At 39.6% G+C, this 19,476-nt stretch overlaps 1 protein-coding gene across 2 annotated transcripts in view; it reads right to left on the bottom strand.

Annotated features, from left to right (window-relative positions):
- The window catches only part of tbc1d31.L (TBC1 domain family member 31 L homeolog), a 34,031-nt gene extending 14,786 nt beyond the window's left edge, over nucleotides 1-19,245 (bottom strand). Inside the window, 15 exon segments of one of the 2 annotated variants that reach the window (NM_001093396.1) lie at nucleotides 1,729-1,961; nucleotides 2,139-2,318; nucleotides 3,309-3,442; nucleotides 4,605-4,738; nucleotides 6,392-6,538; nucleotides 7,013-7,092; nucleotides 7,821-8,021; nucleotides 8,178-8,378; nucleotides 9,518-9,677; nucleotides 10,646-10,797; nucleotides 12,768-12,946; nucleotides 13,391-13,506; nucleotides 14,949-15,095; nucleotides 15,555-15,712; nucleotides 19,054-19,245. In NM_001093396.1, the coding sequence (NP_001086865.1) occupies nucleotides 1,729-1,961; nucleotides 2,139-2,318; nucleotides 3,309-3,442; nucleotides 4,605-4,738; nucleotides 6,392-6,538; nucleotides 7,013-7,092; nucleotides 7,821-8,021; nucleotides 8,178-8,378; nucleotides 9,518-9,677; nucleotides 10,646-10,797; nucleotides 12,768-12,946; nucleotides 13,391-13,506; nucleotides 14,949-15,095; nucleotides 15,555-15,631 (2,141 nt within the window). In that variant the 5' untranslated portion in view covers nucleotides 15,632-15,712; nucleotides 19,054-19,245. 2 annotated transcript variants of the gene reach the window in all.
- Nucleotides 19,246-19,476: the final 231 nt, after the last annotated feature.

The raw sequence follows: 19,476 nt of genomic DNA, 5'->3' as shown, positions 1-19,476 counted from the left end.
GGTGGGAAGGGGAAAAATTTTTTACTTCCTTGTTTTGTGACAAAGGGTCACACAATTTCGCTCCGTTTGGCCAGGCAGAAGGATTCGGCCGAATCCGAATCCTGGATTTGGTGCATCCGTAATTTAAACATCTATTTCCTTATGTAACCTTAACATAAAAAATATCTGAATGAAAAGCATAACACAGGAGGGTGATTCAGACAAACTGTATGTTGACAAGTGTCTTGAGATCTACTGATCACCAGCTAAATATCTACTGGTAGATCCCGATCTACTGCCCTGCCTTAGAGGAAGTGTATGGAGTTGCTTTTTGATCCAAATACCTGAATGAATGTGATTTTTTTCATGCAACTGTCTGATTTAGCAGCCCGCAACCACCACTTGTGGTTGTAAATGACTCCCACTGTAGTCTAGCTACATCCATGGTTACACAGGACAGTAGTTATTTAAAGTAAAGCAGTGTTTTGGAAGTAAACACATTCTTTACAAGTGTAGGTGTAAGGAGCGCTCGCCAGCTTACTTCTTCGGCTTTGAAGGCAAGATGGCGGCGCCCAGGGGAGCCATGCGGGACACCGTGACATCCTGAAGCCGATGAGTCAAAAAGTGCAGCGTCAACTCGCAACGTCAGTGCGCGACATCATCACACACAGGTTTTGTCACAAAAATTGGCCTTTAAAACGACTCCTAAGGCCTACAGACATTGCCTATAATAGGGTCTACCTTGTGTCTTCCTGGGTGGGCTATCTCGCTAATTATGCTGATTCTGATCCTGACCGTGGCCTGTTATGTTGTGTATTGAACCCTTGCTGCCTGAACTAACCTTTTGCCTGGACTGAACTTCGTTATTCTCTTAATCCCTTGGATACCTTGAACTGTGTTTGTTGCCAACTGCTTCTTCCTTGGTACGTAATTCCTACCTGAAGCATTCAATCCCTGACAGCAGACTAACAGCATGTTCTATTTAAATGCATATAAAACACTACATATTTGGTGTTACAATTCCCTTAAAGGGGATCTATGGTCGAAAACTATAATCCCCCTAAGCCTTTGGGGAATGAAGATAAACATATTTCCAATTGCAAAGCATTATTTTTCATTACCCGTTTTTGTGTTGTAAACACGCTACTTTGCAGCGCAATCTCTTCCCCCACACAACCGCTCATTTCAGCAGCCCTGAAAACCTCTCCTGCTAGTCCAGCCCACCTACCAATAAAAAAACGAGTATTGGTACTCTGTTTTTACTGGTAGGCGGGACTAGCAGAAGAGGTGGGCGGACCAAGCAGAAGAGACAGCTGCTGGCCGTGAAGGTTTTCAGGGCTGCTGAAATGAGCGGTTGCGTGGGAGAAGAGATTGCGCTGCAAGGTAATGCGATTACAACACAAAAATGGCTATATTGCTTATCCCTTTTAGGAGTATTAATAACAAATAGTTCCACTGACCAGTAATTTTAAATAGGGATGCACCGAATCCAGGATCTGCCAGGCCGAACCAAATCCTAATTTGCATATGCAAATTATGGGCAGGGATGGAAATTGCATGACTTTTTGTCACAAAACAAGGAAGTAAAAGATGTTTTCCCCTTCTCGCCCCCAATTTACATATGCAAATTAGAATTCGGATTGGTATTCGGCCGAATGCAAAATAGTAGATTTGGTGCATCCCTAATTTTAAATGATGCTCCTAGAATAAAGGAATGGACAGAATTTCTTTGGGGGGGGGGGTATTTACCTTTCACGCAGGTATTCCATTTCCTCCTGTCTGATTCTCTCTCGTTCCTGACCCTGATAATCCACAATGAATTTGGGGTATTTGTTGAATATGGGATATTGTCCTCTGGTTAGAGGTTCAAAGTCACTCAGCAAGCGCTGGGGATGGATCTCTGCAGGAGATGTGTCCATGAGATGATAGGCTTCTCGGATCATATTGCTGATGTCCAGATTGTTCCGGTGATGAAAGAAGTACTAGATAAATTATCGTATTGATGAGAAAAGATTAAATGATTATAGATCTGTAGATGTTATAGAATGAATATGAATAATGATAAACTCTGGGCATCAGAATCTGCAAATCTAACTTGTTACTGAAACAAAAAAATCAGAAAGGAACAGATGGTTTGAAAGATTCATTATAATATTTACCTCAAAGTCATCCTTTTGGTTACAGTGCAGCAGGGGTGACCGGGAGGAGATGATATAAGATACAACTGCCATCAAAAGGAATGATGGATGGTTGGAAAACACATTATCAAATAGCCTCAGCCATTCTTCTCTTGTAAGAACCTCAGAGAAAAGGGTTTCCAGAATGGGCCACGCATAAACCTGAAGAGAAACAGAAAACACTCAGTACTGAATCCAATTCATTTTAAAGGGCCAGAAGGTGAAAAGTGAACTCTATTGATGTTGCTCTGCTTAGGAAACACCAGAGAAAAGTCATCTGATTTTTCTCTATAGTAGTAATTAGGAATGCTCTACCCTCATTAATAATACCGGTGTAGGTTTCAGGTGCTAAACTGTATTTTTTTCCAGCTTTTTGGTTAAACGGATACATCGAGAAAAAGAAATCCAGTAGTTGATACAAAATCCTTAGTGATTTATTTAGCCCATATACAAACAAACAAGGGCAACGTTTCGGGACTATTTATCAAGCCTTGATAAAGGGTCCATTGGGGCCCGATTTTGCATCAACTACAGAGTGCTACTGGATTTCTTTTTCTGGATTTATCTGATTTTTCTCTGGTCTTTCCTAAGCAGAGCAACATCAGAAGAGTTCCCTCTTTTATGAAATTCTCTCCCAACTGCAGCTCAGTCAGCAGAACTACAGGTGGCGCTGTTGTGTCAATCGCATTGTAATACCCATGTAAAAATTGAGAATATCTTAAATTTAGAAAATAATATAATATATGCTGAACCACTGCTTAGACGAGAGCTCAGAGCAATGTTACACAAATTTGTTTTAGGGGTTTGTGTTTTCTTTAATACTGAACTGGAGGATTAGGGGTATCTGGTGCAAGAACTAGTGTTCCCTTGCCCATACATCATAAAAAACATGAAATTGTTATTTATTTTTTTAGCTACAAACGGGGAAAATGAATACACAGATAATGCACTTAATGGACTTCTGCTTATTTGTGCCCTGAAATGGTACATTCCACCTTTGTTTAATGCTCATATAAATTCTAATTCATGATCCCATTTGAATTCATGGCATGTGTAGGATATTGGTGCCCAAGCAACATGGTTACGTAATGGAGGTACTAAAAGGAGTCCTATGATTATTGACAGATTCAACATGGAAGGCATCAATGTTACCTGGGAATTCACACCATGATTTATGAAATGCTGCAGCAGTTCCTTGTCGTGATGCGCCAGGAGATTCTCAACCATGCCAAGTATGTTAATTGGGGGATTTGGAAAATATTCAAACCAATGCTGGCACCAATTAGCTGTAAAAAGAAAACAAAAGCAATCAAGATACCAAATGCCAATGGGAAAACTACATCCTTCTTTGCCTACATTTAGGGATAATCCCAGGAGACAGGATAAAGAAAAAGGAGATCAATCGAAACCCAATAATATTGCATATTTTGCTTAGCTCTTAATATTGTCTTCCCCTCTTGATCCCCACAGAAAATGGAATATTTCAGTCCGACATTTTGCTCCCCAACTCTGTATAATGGATACCTCAGTATTTATAAAAGGAATAGTAACATCAAAAAATGTGATTTAAAGCAATTCAGATATAATGAACTGTTGCCCTGCACTGATAAAACTGGTGTGTTTGCTTCAGATACACTACTATAGTTTATAAAAACAAGGTGCTGTGTAGTAATGGGGGCAGCCATTCAAGCACAGGATACACAGTAGATAACAGATAAGTACTACTATAGTTTATATAAACAAGCTACTGTGTAGCCATGGGGGCAGCCATTCAAGCACAGGATACACAGTAGATAACAGATAAGTACTACTATAGTTTATATAAACAAGCTGCTGTGTAGCCAATGGGCAGCCATTCAAGCACAGGATACACAGTAGATAACAGATAAGTACTACTATAGTTTATATAAACAAGCTGCTCTGTAGCCATGGGGGCAGCCATTCAAGCACAGGATACACAGTAGATAACAGATAAGTACTATTATAGTTTATATAAACAAGCTGCTGTAGCCACGGGAGCAGCCATTCAAGCACAGGATACACAGTAGATAACAAATAAGTACTATTATAGTTTATATAAACAAGCTGTTGTAGCCACGGGAGCAGCCATTCAAGCTGAAAAAAAGAGAAAAGGGCACATGCTACTTTGCAGATAATATAAGCTTGGTAATAGAATACAATGGTATTCTGCAGAGTGCATCTGCTATGTATCCTGTGCCTTGAATGGCTGCCTCCATTGCTACACAGCAGCTTGTTTATATAAACAACAGTAGTGTTTATAAAGCAAAAACACCAGTTTTACCAGTATGGGGCAACAAAACATTATATTTTCATTATTTTAAAACACTGTTGTTACTGTTCCTTTAAGGCCACGAGCACAGGCAGCACAGAGGAGGGCTTATTAAATCTACTGGGACACAGACTGAAGCCATATTAGACTATACTTACTGATCACGGTTGCAACAACTTCAAAGCAAATGAGTTGATTGTTCTGAAACAACTTGACAAAGGGAAAAGCAAGCAGAGGCAGGTATTTTGTTTCTCCAAATATTGCAGACCAGTGAGCCAGAGCTGATAGCGTCCTGGGTTAAAAGGAAATGAAAGCAGCAAATGAAATGATTTACACCAACAGATACTTTATTTTGCAAATGCTTCACTGCCCTTATTTCTTTGCTTCTACCTTATTTGCTCTACTTTTAGGTCGATCTTTTAAATTAAACCACAGGAAAACTGAACTCTGCCAACCCCTGTCATTTACCAGAGACCAGACCTTTCAACTGTAACTTAATCATATACACAGGTTTAACGTCATGCGTTAGGAGTATTCCAGAGTTGTGGAGTTCGTTGTCGGGAGCAATTTTGAGTATCTGGATTCGGAGTCGCCAAATATGTACCGACTCCTAATAACTTTAAATACAAATACTAAAAATAATCAAATTAGATTTAAGTGCTTCTATGAAGGCGAATATGGCAGAAGCATTTCTGTTTCTAAGAACAATACTTTAGTTTATTTTGGATTGTATTTAACGACTATTCAACAGCTTCATGCCAGGTTCAATTTATATACAAGTTGTTTTAGGCTTTCCAATTGTTTTTGGTTTATGTAGTTTAACTTTGATTTTGGTTTAGAATTACCAAATGATGTGGTTTATATATTTGAGCTTTGGCAGTGATAAAATGCCTTGTATGCTGCGTACTTAACTTCTTTCTATCAACATGGAAAATACATTAGGAACAGTAACACCAAAAAATTAAAGCGTTTTGAAATAATTGACATATAATATACTGTTAGCATGCACTGGTAAAACTAATGTGTTTGCTTCAGAAACACTACTATAGTTTATAGAAACAAACTTCTGTGTAGCCACGGGGGCAGCCATTCAAGCACAGAATACGCAGTAGATAACAGATAAGTACTACTATAGTTTATAGAAACAAGCTGTTGTGTAGCCATGGGGGCAGCCATTCAAGCACAGGATACACAGTAGACAACAGATAAGTACTACTATAGTTTATATAAACAAGCTGCTGTGTAGCCATGGGGGCAGCCATTCACAGCTGGAAAAAAGGAGAAAATGCACAGGTTATATAGCACATAACAGATAAGCTCTGTTCAATACAATGGTGTTTTATTGGTTATCAGATATATAACCTGTGCTTTTTCTCCTTTTTTCCAGCTTGAATGGCTGCCCCCATGGCTCTATACTATAGTAGTCTTTCAGAAGAAAACACACAGCTTTTACCAGTGCCAAGCAACAGTACATTATATTGTAATTACTTTAATACCCTTTCAGTTTTTGGTGATCCTGTTCCTTTAAAAACAGAGGAGTTGGAGCAACCATAAACTGAGGAGTCAGAATTGAAGGCTATATGTGTCAACTCCACAGCCCTGCCTGTGATTTCACAAGCAAACACCAGAAATCGTTATTTGTCAAACAAGTTTTCGAATTAAGCATTTGACGTGCGCAAAGAAAAGTAAAATTTATATGCAGAGTCGAGTTCATTTTAATTGCAAGGTTTCTATCAGCAGATTTGGTTTGTAAAGCAGAGATATAAAATCACAATGAACACCACTGGAAAAATCCTACAAAAAATCCAAATACCCACTGACAGAATATAAAGTCGCTACACAGGATAAAAAGGAGTCAGAGGTGGAGGTACCACAAACAGAGGAGTGGGAGTTGAAGCCCTCGCAGCAATATTTGACTGGCATCCAGCTGCAAATGGACACCTACCTCTGAAGGACCCTTAAGAGCTTCCTGCTTTTGATGGGGTACTCCTGATGAAGAAGCTTGTATTGAGAATGAGTGCCTTTGTCGAGTAAACTGCTGAAAGCAGCATGGTTCTCTGGCAGTTGGAGTAAAGAACGCCAAATAAACATTCTGAGGGCAAAAGAGAAAAAAAAGTAAGAATATAATTAACGATGCACCGAACCCAGGATTCTGTTTGGGATTCCGCCTTTTTCAGCAGGATTTGGATTTGGCTGAATCCTTATGCCTGGCTGAACTGAATGCTAATTTGCATATGCAAATAAGGGGCTGGGAGGGAAATCGCATAACTTTTTGTCACAAAACAAGGAAGTAAAAAATGTTTTCCCCTTTCCATCCCTATATTGCATATGCAAATTAGGATTTGGTTTGGTATTCGGCAGAATTTCTCGTAAAGGATTCGGCGGAATCCAAAATAGTTGATTCAGTGCATCCGTAAATATAATACCATCAGGTAATATGAAACTACAACAGAGTTACTATTCTAAAATACATACAACAATACTATCTACAGGCCTCCAGTCACTGGTCATGGCGCTCACTATACTAGGAAAATACAAATGCTAGTAATAACTACCAGCAAGTTACCTGTATTTTGCAGGGTATTCCCCGAATCCTTTCAACATAGCTTGTAGGCGCGGTTTATTCAGTCCAGCTGGTAGTGCATTCTGCAGCAAACATACAATGCAGTTGCAATAAATGAAATACTCCATATACATGAAAATATGGTTATTATTATAACGCAAATGAAACATAAAAAAAACCTGCCTGACTAGATATTATTACATATAAAAATGCACGCGCAGCAAAAATAAATAGGAAACTACAGCAGCCGCAGTCATTTATTATTCAGAATGCTTGGAACATGCCGTTTGAGATTATTTTATCTAATCAATAAAAAAAAAAAAAGAAAAAGAAATGCTTAGTTTTGCTATTAAATCAACATGGTTTTATGCTGTGTTGGTTAATTTGCATTACAAGGCACTGTATTATTAGTAGAGAAACACACAAATACATGGCACAGTCTGTTATGATTTACAGGAATGGGATCCGTTATCCAGCAAGCTCCGAATTATGGAATGGCCGTATCCCAGAGACTCTATTTTTTTCAAAGTTTTAAAAATGATTTCCTTTTTCTCTGTAATAATAAAACAGTAGCTTGTACTTGATCCCAAATAAGATATAATTAATCCTTATTGGAAGCAAAACCAGCCTATTGGGTTTATTTAATGTTTACATGATTTTCTAGTAGACTTAAGGTATGAAGAACCAAATTACGGAAAGATCAGTTATCCGGAAAACCCCAGGCATTCTGTAGATCAGGTCACATTCCTGCATCAGAAGTGACATTTCCCATCCAACAGGAAGAAAGTGCAGAACATGCAAGGACACCTACCTCTTTGTCTTCACTTGCAGTAGTATCTTCCGGTCTCAGATACTTGGTTCTTACGATTGGATCTTTTGTCTTCCATGGCCTACATGTTCTGCCTGAGGATACTCTGACCTTTTCCTGGCTTGCTCTACTCACTCCTGACTTGTTCCCAGTAGAATCTTTATCTTTGGACAAGTCAACCATTTTTACAAGTGGTGGAGGTGGCTTAAAGACGAAAATAAATAGAAAATAAACATCAGCTGTTGCAAAACAAGTCGAGACAATTTGCCTCCCATGAATCCCCGTTGGAAAACTCCCAGCAACTACAAACAATACTTAGTTGGAAACCATTGCATTACAACAGCTTTTTGTTAATCTCACCTTGTTGAGTTCTTTGCTTAGGGCTTGTACGCTGTAGATGTTCAAACTGCCGTTTTCCATAACACTTGTGATGTATCTCCCATTTGGGCTTACAGAGGAGGTCACTACTCTGTTATCAGGGTTACCGATATCAAAGACAAGTTTGCACGTCTGAATGTTGATAAACCTCATGATTCCATCTTGGCTAAGTACGCCTAGAATCTATGTAAAAGAAGATTTAAAGAAATAAATCAGAAGTAGAGAAACTTTCATGCAGCAGTTGTTTTAAGACTCTGCGCATCCTCCTCCCAGCAAAACAAGCAGATGCATGCAAGGAGTTTTACTTCTTACAAAAGCTTTAGCGCCAACGAATAACATAGTTTTTAACACACAATTAAGTATATAATGAAAGGGATACTGTCATGGGAAAACATGTTTTTTCAACATGCATCAGGTAATAGTGCACTTCTGCACTGAAATCCATTTTTTTAAAAGAGCAAACTGATTTTTTTAAATTTTAAAATCTAAAATGGGGCTAGACATATTGTCAGTTATCCCAGAGCCCCCAGTCATGTGACATGTGCTCTGATAAACTTCAGTCACTCTTTACTGCTGTACTGCAAATTTGAGTGATATTGCCCCCCTCCTTCACCCCCCCCCCCCCAAGCAGCCTAATAACAGAATAATGGGAAGGTAACCAGATAGCAGCTCCCTAAAGGCACATACACACTCAGATTCGGGGAGATTTAGTTGCCCGGCGATAAATCTTCTCTTCTTCGGGGCGACTAATCTCCCCGAACTGCCTCCCGCCGGCTAGCATCTAAATCGCCGGAGGTGTAGCACTCTGATCGCTTCCTCGTGAGGCAACTTCGGGCGACTTCGGAAAACAAAGCGCAGCAATTGCTGGCAGCTAATCTCCCCAAATCCGAATGTGTATCTCTGCCCTAACACAAGATAATGGCTCCCTGGTAGATTTAAGAAAAATTTAAGTAAAAATCCAGGTCTCGCTGCGACTCCTTTAGTTAAATTGAGAAGGAGAAATAACAGCCTGCCAGAAAGCAGTTCCATCCTAAAGTGTTGGCTTATTCTGAAAGCACATGACCAGGCAAAATGACCTGAGATGCACCTACACACCAATATTACAACTAAAAAAAAATACACTTATTGGTTCAGGAATTACATTTTATATGGTAGAGTGAATTAGAGTGTAAACAGTGTAATTTAGAAATAAAAACTACACCATAAAAATCATGACAGAATCCCTATAAGCAGCTTGTGATATTAAAATAAAAAAGTCTGTGACACAAAAAAGTGATTGTAACACTTTCCATGAATATCAGGAACACCAGTGACAAACTGACCTGGCTGGATCCACCATCAAAATTATCAGGCAGAAATTCCAGCTGCTGAACACTTCGCACTTTGGCCGGCATCTGTATTATCCTGAACAGCTGCTTGGAGTCCAGGCACCAAAGATGAAGGTTTTTTGACTTCCCTCCTGCTGCCAACATCCTCCCATCTCTAAATGTACAACAGATTTGTTTATTTGTCATAGAAAGAAGTGCTTCTTGTTCTTACATGCATATTTACAATAATTACAAGTGAGACAAGTATAGTAAGTGTGTGTTGACAATGACACTTCTTAAAGGAGAAGGAAAGGTTAAAACTAAGTAAGCCTTATCAGAAAGGCCCATCGAAATATACCAGTAAACCCCCAAAGTAATGTTGCTCTGAGTCCCCTGTCAAAAGAAATACTGCATTTCTTTCCTTCTATTGTGTACACATGGGCTTCTGTATCAGACTTCCTGCCTTCAGCTTAAACCTCATTGCCCTGGGCAAGAGCATGCTCAGTTTGCTCCTCTCTCCCCACCCCTCCCTTCTCTACTGTAATCTGAGCCCAGAGCAGGGAGAGACTCAGGCAGGAAGTGATGTCACACCACATTAATACTGCAACAGATAGTTTCAAGAGCTTTTTACTCAGGTATGGTAAAACATTCTACAGAATAAATATAGCATTCTAGCTTGCACTATTGCAGCTAATCTATTGGCAATAAAATGCCTCTGTAGCTTTCCTTCTCCTTTAACAAAATCAGCAATGGATTCCTAATAAAATGAACCTAGGTTGTTTTTAGGAGGGGGCAACAAAGACATAGTTTGTGCTAATATATTGTGGCACTGTTATTTATTTCATAATCAAAAAAGTTTGTTTGTTGGCTACAGAATTTATATGAAATGTAAGATACAGAATTAGGCACGTCAGAAACCTCTAGTGACCGAACAGAGGTAATACATTAGAATACAAAAAAATGTTTCTCTATTTTCATGCCGTTATAAAAATATATTTATTGCATCATATTAAAATACATACAGTATCAATAAGGCTCCATGTGGGGGTAATTGATATGTATCTTAATATGATACAATAAATATATTTTTATAACATGAATATAGAGAAAACATTTTTTTGGTTTATACTGTGATTTATTTACCTGGTTATTGCAAAAGCTTTATAGTGTAACTTTGTTTCGTCCTCTGGAATAGGTAACTGGTATTTGCAAGCGAGTGTATCACTTTCCCAGGCAAAGATGGAGTCATCTTTAAAGCAGCTCAAGATGGTATTACTTAAAGGAAGAAAGAATACCTATGGGGGGGGGGGGGAAACAACATTCAAAGGAGCATTTAAAGTAGGGAATAAACAGAGTAATAGCTTTTTACCAGTGTAGACATTTTTAGGAACAATGAAAACGATGTATACATTATAGGGCTCCCGCAAAAGGCCTTCCCTAAACCACACACTATTCAATAAAGCCCCAGCGGGGTTGACCGCTCCTTTGTCGATATCCTATGTTAAAGGGACACTGTCATGGGAAAAAAATATTTTAAAAACGCAAAAGAGCAAACTGATTTTTTTTATATTTAATTTTGAAATCTGACATGGGGCTAGACATATTGCCAGTTTCCCAAGTATCCCCAGTCAGGTGACATGTGCTTTAATAAACTTCAGTCACTCTTTACTGCTGCACTGCAAGTGGGAGGGATATCACCCCTTTCCCCCCCAGCAGCCTAACAACAGAACAATTGGAAGGTCCCTAACACCACAGCTCCCTGGTAGATCTAAGAACAGCACTCAATAGTAAAATCCAGGTCCCACTGAGACACATTCAGTTACATTGAGTAGGAGAAACAACAGCCTGCCAGAAAGCAGTTCCATCCTAAAGTGCTGGCTCTTTCTGAAAAAGACCAGGCAAAATGACCTGAGATGCACCTACACATCAATATTACAACTAAAAAATACACTTGTTGGTTCAGGAATGAAATGTTATATTGTAGAGTGAATTATTTGCAGTATAATTTACAAATAAAAACTACATCATAAAAATCATGACAAAATACCTTTAAGATCTCTGGCAGGGATGGAAAACTTAGGCTATAATCATATTTAATATCTGCACATTTGTCATTTTCTATTCAGGTCCTCTCCTATTCATCTTCCATTGTATCAATTAAACTACTTCTTAGTTAGTAGTGTAAACAGGACCCAAAAGATGCAGAAGTAACATTTTAATAATCCAAAACCCACAGAGAGTGACATCTTGTTCCGAATACTATTTTCTACATCAAAGCACAATGTAAGTTGAACGTGGCCTTTAACAGATATTCATGTTTACCCCTGTTGCACCATGTCTCCCAAAGAGGACAGGAAGACTGGCATGAAGAATATTCTTGTTCTACAAACAATAATAAAGGAATAGTTCATGTTTAAAAAACAAGTAAACCTTTAAAATATTTGAAAGTAAAATTGATGAGGGGACTATTCTAAGCACTTTTGCAATGTACATTCATTCATTATTTTTTTTTAATTCCAAGATATTTAAAACTTGAAAATATTTGAAAGTAAAATTGATGAGGGGGCTATTCTAAGCACTTTCGCAATGTACATTCATTATTTATTTATTTTTAATTCCAAGATATTAAAGGACACATGTACTGTTAACATCAATGAATTTTTAATTACAACAGCGCCACCTGCTGGTCATTTTCTGACCACCAAGTAGTCAAGGAAGTTGTCAGAGCAGCCTCTTTCTCCTGACAACTTCCTTGACTACTTGGTGGTCAGAAAATGACCAGCAGGTGGCGCTGTTGTAATTAAAAATTCATTGATGTTAACAGTACATGTAACTTTTAATATCTTGGAATTAAGAAAAAAGAAATAATGAATGTACATTGCGAAAGTGCTTAGAATAGCACTCTCATCAATTTTACATTCACTTATTTGTCCTTTACAGGCTAAGTTCAACTTTAATTGTGCTTTGATGTAGAAAGCAGTATTCGGGACAAGTTGTCATTCTTTGTGGGATTTGAATTATTAAAATGTTACTTCTGCATCTTGTGGGTCCTATTACCCTACTAACTAGGAAGTGGTTACTTATTTTAAAGGTTTAATAATATTTTAAATGAACTTTTGATATAATGTACACAGTAATATTTGAAATTGATCATCTTCAGCTGCTGAGGATAACACATTACTAAAAGGTTTATGAACTGCATTTTTCTTATGTGCTTTGACTCAAATTATAAGCTTTATACTTCTGCAAGACACTAAATACAGACCTTTTGTATCCCCACTGACTGGCGAACATTGAGTTTCCTCTTCCTTTGGAAGGTATCCAAATCCCAGAGCTGGGCAGTATCACTGGATGTAGTAACGGCATATCTCCCAGACGCATGTATAGAGATGGATGTGACAGCTGATTCGTGGCCTCGCATCCAACTAACCAGCTCCTTTGCACCTAGCAGCAAAATAAAAAGAAGCCATTCAGTTACAAACAACAAAAGTAAACAGGTTCCACTTTGTATTCTTATTAATTGAACCACCACAGGAAAGCCCATGTATTTCTCAGCAGTCAATAGTTTCTTGTCACTACAAAGACCCAGTTTTAAATGTAAGTCGGCTTTATTTGCCTGTCGCAAATTCTTTGCTTCCTCTGTAAAGTATTCAGAATGTGTAGGATGGGAAAGAGGTTGGCTGAACAAGGAGAGGGAAAATTACTGAACAAAAGACAATAGAAAAGTGATGGGAATTAAAGAGGGAGAAAATGGAGCAAAAGTGGGGAAGGGAAAAGAACTGTAAGGGGGGAGTAGGATAAGAAGGGAGAGTGTAAAGGATCATTTTGAAAACAGAATGCACTACATATAGGAAAGGATTTTTATAAACTTTTAACAAACGGTATTACCTGCATCAAAACACTTAACTGAATTATCAGCAAGTGCCACAAGGAATTCAGTCTTCCGATGCAGGTTGAAAGCTATTGCTGTACAGGCCTGCATTGTTTTCTGCACAAGATCAAACCTTGAGGAGAAAATATAAGAAACAAAATTAAATCTGTTCCCCCTGGATTGGTCTCAACTCAAATCACCTGCTTCAACATTAAAATTCCATTCATTCTGCTGCTGCACCTAAACTGCCGTGTGCCTTGGCAGAATGCTCTTATTAGAGGGGTTGTTCACCTTCCAAACACTTTTTCAGTTCTGTTGTTTTCAGATTGTTCTCCAGAAATAAAGACTTTTCTCAATTACTTTCCATTTTTTTTTATAATTTTTCCAAAATCTAAGTTTAAAGTCAGTCTCTGGTGTTTGCCCTTAGAGCCTGCACCTGAATTACTGAGCTGCCAGACTCAGAAACACACGACCAGATTCAGGGAGATTAGTCGCCCAGCAACAAATCTCCTCTTCTTCGGGGTGACTAATCTCCCCAAACTGCCTTCCTGCCAGCTAGAATGAAAATCGCCGGCGGGATGGCACTAGGCAGGATTAGTTTTTCGAAGCCGCCAGAAGTTGCCTCACGAGGAAACTTCGGGCGACTTCGGAAAATGAATAGCGACGAGTGCCATCCCGCAGGCAGGAAGGCAGTTCGGGGAGATTAGTCGCCCCGAAGAAGAGGAGATTTGTCGCTGGGCGACTAAGCTCCCTGAATCTGCCTGTGTGCCCTGACCTTAAACTGTTACAAGTTTGCAACATTTAGTTGATACAATTAGTTGATATATTTCTCAGCAACATCTGTGGAGTATTAGCAAATATTGTATCAATTCAAACAGCTGCCTTTAATGAAACTCAGGGATTCTACTAAGCGAGGACAAAGATAAGAAATGTATCAACTAAATGTATCAATTTAGAACAGTTTACAGGGTCAGTGACCCCCCCCCCCGTCCCAGAGCTGCTTTAGAAGGTGAAAAATTACTTTAGGGCAGAAACACATGCACAGATTCGGGGAGATTAGTTGCCGAGCAACAAATCTCCTCTTATTCGTAAATCGCCGGCTGAATGGCAAGAGTGGCATCCCACCGGCGATTCCAATTCTAGCCGGCTGGAGGCAGTTCGGGAAGATTAGTCGCCCACGAAGAGGAGATTTGTCGCTAGGTGACTAAATCTCCCGAATCTGAGCGTGTGTCTCTGCCCTTACACTTCAATATTAGAAAAACAGTCACACACATAGAAAATAGAAAGTAATTGGAAAGAGTCTTAATTTCTATTAAACAACCTGAAACCAACTGAACTGAAAAAAAGTGTTGGAAGGTGAACAAGCCCTTTACAGGGATGCTATGGAGGCAGAAAAATGTATGTAATGGGTGTGGTCTTAAATAAACAAATATGGCATTGAATAGACAGGACATTATTGTAAGAATTTGAACTGTTGTTAAGCCTTCCATTGACAATCAGCAAACACGTAAGGAAAGTTGTGGCACGTTGGTCTTCGTGTTCACGTTTAGGGAATTATCCAATAGCGTAGCTCACCTGTTTCTGTTTAAGTTGAACATATAGACATTTCCGAGGTGGTCTCCAGCAAGGAAGCAGTCCCCAGCACTGTCAAATGCAGCTTGGAGAAATCGTGTGGACTTGGAGAGGTGGGAGGCATCGACGTGCACAATATTCACTATGATCCTGCGCACAAACAAAAGTTGCTTAAAGGGGTTGTTCAACTTTCAGTTAACTTTTAGTATGATATTCTGAGACAATTTGCAATTGGTTTTCTTTTTTTATTAGTTGTGGTTTTTGAGTTGTTTAGCTTTTTATTCAGCATCTTACAATTTCAGCAATCTGGTTTCTAGGATCCAAAGGACCCTAGCAACCATGCACTGATTTGAATAAAAGACTGGAATATGAATAGGAGAGGACTGAATAGAAAGACGAGCAACAAAAAGCACCAATAACAAAACATTTGTAGCCTTACAGAGCATATGTTTTTTAGATGGAGTCAGTGATCCCCGTTTGAAAACTAGAAAGCGTTGGAAGATGGCAAATAATTCAAAAACTACAAAAATGAAATAATGAAGACCAATTGAAAAGTTGCTTAAAATGGGCCATTCTAGAACATACAACACAGTATGAAATAAGATTTACCCCTCGTTGGTGGATGGGGAAGGCTTCCTGTGCCAGATCTTTCCATATTCTTTGTTGCCCAAGTCTGTGGTTTGCATGGTGCCAGCTTTGCTAAAGTGTTGCAGTTGCTCCCAGATCCAAGATGAGGTCTAATATATCAGCTCAGTAATGATAATATACTGTTGAAAAACATATAATGTATTAGGACTGTAATGTGAGTGTAACAGTTCAGTGAGTGAGTAGAACACAGTGAAAGTATAAGGACTGTACCTGTGTAATGTGAGAGTAACAGTTCAGTGAGTCAGTAGAACACAGTGAGTGTATAAGGACTGTACCTGTGTAATAATCTGAAAGTAACAGTTCAGTGAGTCAGTAGAACACAGAGAGAGTATAAGGACTGTACCTGTGTAATGTGAGAGTAACAGTTCAGTGAGTGAGTAGAACACAGAGAGAGTATAAGGACTGTACCTGTGTAATGTGAGAGTAACAGTCAGTGAGTCAGTAGAACACAGTGAGAGTATAAGGACTGTACCTGTGTAATAATGTGAGAGTAACAGTTCAGTGAGTGAGTAGAACACAGTGAGTGTATAAGGACTGTACCTGTGTAATAATGTGAAAGTAACAGTTCAGTGAGTGAGTAGAACACAGAGAGTATAAGGACTGTACCTGTGTAATGTGAGAGTAACAGTTCAGTGAGTCAGTAGAACACAGTGAGAGTATAAGGACTGTACCTGTGTAATGTGAGAGTAACAGTTCAGTGAGAGTATAAGGACTGTACCTGTGTAATAATGTAAGAGTAACAGTTCAGTGAGTGAGTAGGACACAGTGAGAGTATAAGGACTGTACCGGTGTAATGTGAGAGTAACAGTTCAGTGAGGGAGTAGAACACAGAGAGAGTATAAGGACTGTACCAGTGTAATGTGAGAGTAACAGTTCAGTGAGTGAGTAGAACACAGAGAGAGTATAAGGACTGTACCGGTGTAATGTAAGAGTAACAGTTCAGTGAGGGAGTAGGACACAGTGAGAGTATAAGGACTGTACCTGTGTAATGTGAGAGTAACAGTTCAGTGAGTGAGTAGAACACAGTGAGAGTATAAGGACTGTACCTGTGTAATAATGTGAGAGTAACAGTTCAGTGACTGAGTAGAACACAGTGAGTGTATAAGGACTGTACCTGTGTAATAATGTGAAAGTAACAGTTCAGTGAGTCAGTAGAACACAGTGAGAGTATAAGGACTGTACCTGTGTAATGTGAGAGTAACAGTTCAGTGAGAGTATAAGGACTGTACCTGTGTAATAATGTGAGAGTAACAGTTCAGTGAGTGAGTAGGACACAGTGAGACTATAAGGACTGTACCGGTGTAATGTGAGAGTAACAGTTCAGTGAGGGAGTAGAACACAGAGAGAGTATAAGGACTGTACCAGTGTAATGTGAGAGTAACAGTTCAGTGAGGGAGTAGGACACAGTGAGAGTATAAGGACTGTACCTGTGTAATGTGAGAGTAACAGTTCAGTGAGTGAGTAGGACACAGTGAGAGTATAAGGACTGTACCGGTGTAATGTGAGAGTAACAGTTCAGTGAGTGAGTAGAACACAGAGAGAGTATAAGGACTGTACCGGTGTAATGTGAGAGTAACAGTTCAGTGAGGGAGTAGGACACAGTGAGAGTATAAGGACTGTACCTGTGTAATGTGAGAGTAACAGTTCAGTGAGTGAGTAGAACACAGTGAGAGTATAAGGACTGTACCTGTGTAATAATGTGAAAGTAACAGTTCAGTGAGTGAGTAGAACACAGTGAGAGTATAAGGACTGTACCTGTGTAATGTGAGAGTAACAGTTCAGTGAGTCAGTAGAACACAGAGAGAGTATAAGGACTGTACCTGTGTAATAATGTGAGAATAACAGTTCAGTGAGTCAGTAGAACACAGAGAGAGTAAAAGGAATGTACCTGTGTAATAATGTGAGAATAACAGTTCAGTGAGTTAGTAGAACACAGTGAGAGTATAAGGACTGTACCTGGGTAATGTGAGAGTAACAGTTCAGTGAGTCAGTAGAACACAGTGAGAGTATAAGGACTGTACCTGGGTAATGTGAGAGTAACAGTTCAGTGAGTCAGTAGAACACAGTGAGAGTATAAGGACTGTACCTGTGTAATGTGAGAGTAACAGTTCAGTGAGTCAGTAGAACACAGTGAATGTATAAGGACTGTACCTGTGTAATGTGAGAGTAACAGTTCAGTGAGTGAGTAGAACACAGTGAGTGTATAAGGACTGTACCTGTGTAATAATGTGAAAGTAACAGTTCAGTGAGTGAGTAGAACACAGTGAGAGTATAAGGACTGTACCTGTGTAATGTGAGAGTAACAGTTCAGTGAGTCAGTAGAACACAGTGAGAGTATAAGGACTGTACCTGTGTAATGTGAGAGTAACAGTTCAGTGAGTCAGTAGAACACAGTGAATGTATAAGGACTGTACCTGTGTAATGTGAGAGTAACAGTTCAGTGAGTGAGTAGGACACAGTGAGAGTATAAGGACTGTACCGGTGTAATGTGAGAGTAACAGTTCAGTGAGGGAGTAGAACACAGAGAGAGTATAAGGACTGTACCAGTGTAATGTGAGAGTAACAGTTCAGTGAGTGAGTAGAACACAGAGAGAGTATAAGGACTGTACCGGTGTAATGTGAGAGTAATAGTTCAGTGAGGGAGTAGGACACAGTGAGAGTATAAGGACTGTACCTGTGTAATGTGAGAGTAACAGTTCAGTGAGAGTATAAGGACTGTACATGTGTAATAATGTGAGAGTAACAGTTCAGTGAGTGAGTAGGACACAGTGAGAGTATAAGGACTGTACCGGTGTAATGTGAGAGTAACAGTTCAGTGAGTGAGTAGAACACAGAGAGAGTATAAGGACTGTACCGGTGTAATGTGAGAGTAACAGTTCAGTTAATGAGTAGAACAAAGAGGGAGTATAAGGACTGTACCTGTGTAATGTGAGAGTAACAGTTCAGTGAGAGTATAAGGACTGTACCTGTGTAATAATGTGAGAGTAACAGTTCAGTGAGTGAGTAGAACACAGTGAGAGTATAAGGACTGTACCGGTGTAATGTGAGAGTAACAGTTCAGTGAGGGAGTAGAACACAGAGAGAGTATAAGGACTGTACCTGTGTAATGTGAGAGTAACAGTTCAGTGAGGGAGAAGAACACAGAGAGTATAAGGACTGTACCGGTGTAATGTGAGAGTAACAGTTCAGTGAGAGTATAAGGACTGTACCTGTGTAATAATGTGAGAGTAACAGTTCAGTGAGTGAGTGAGTGAGTAGAACACAGTGAGAGTATAAGGACTGTACCTGTGTAATGTGAGAGTAACAGTTCAGTGAGTGAGTAGGACACGGTGAGAGTATAAGGACTGTACCTGTGTAATAATGTGAGAGTAACAGTTCAGTGAGTGAGTAGAACACAGATAGTGAAGGTCAGTGAGTGAGTAGAAGAGTGGACTGTACCACATAAAGGTAAGTACTGTACCTGTGTAAAATGAGCGCAACCAACTGCTCCGTGAGCCCCGCCCCTGGGAAGCCTCACATGCCGCGCACAACAGCGGGAACTTCAAACCAACCACATGTAGATCGGAACAGTTAATAAACTAACGCGGGTGATATATTTCCCGGTACCGGACACTGCCGCCCCACTGCCTGACTCGGATAGAGCAAAACGGCTACTGACAAATAGACTTTTAGGATGTCTTCATCGTGTTGCTACATAACACCAGTCACTGTATCCAGGAAGCGCTTTAATGGAATTCTGGGTAATGTAGTCCTCCAATGGCTTCCAATTATAGAGACAGAAGCTAGGCTAGTGCGCTCTTACAGGCGGCTGCCCTGGTCAAAACTTCTGGGATCGGCAAATTCCGCCCCTGACACGCCCATCTATGGTACGGCCCGCCCCCTG

Source organism: Xenopus laevis, chromosome 6L (assembly GCF_017654675.1).
Source record: "Xenopus laevis strain J_2021 chromosome 6L, Xenopus_laevis_v10.1, whole genome shotgun sequence".
Taxonomy (NCBI): Eukaryota; Metazoa; Chordata; class Amphibia; order Anura; family Pipidae; genus Xenopus; species Xenopus laevis.
This window is presented reverse-complemented; position numbering and strand designations above follow the sequence as displayed.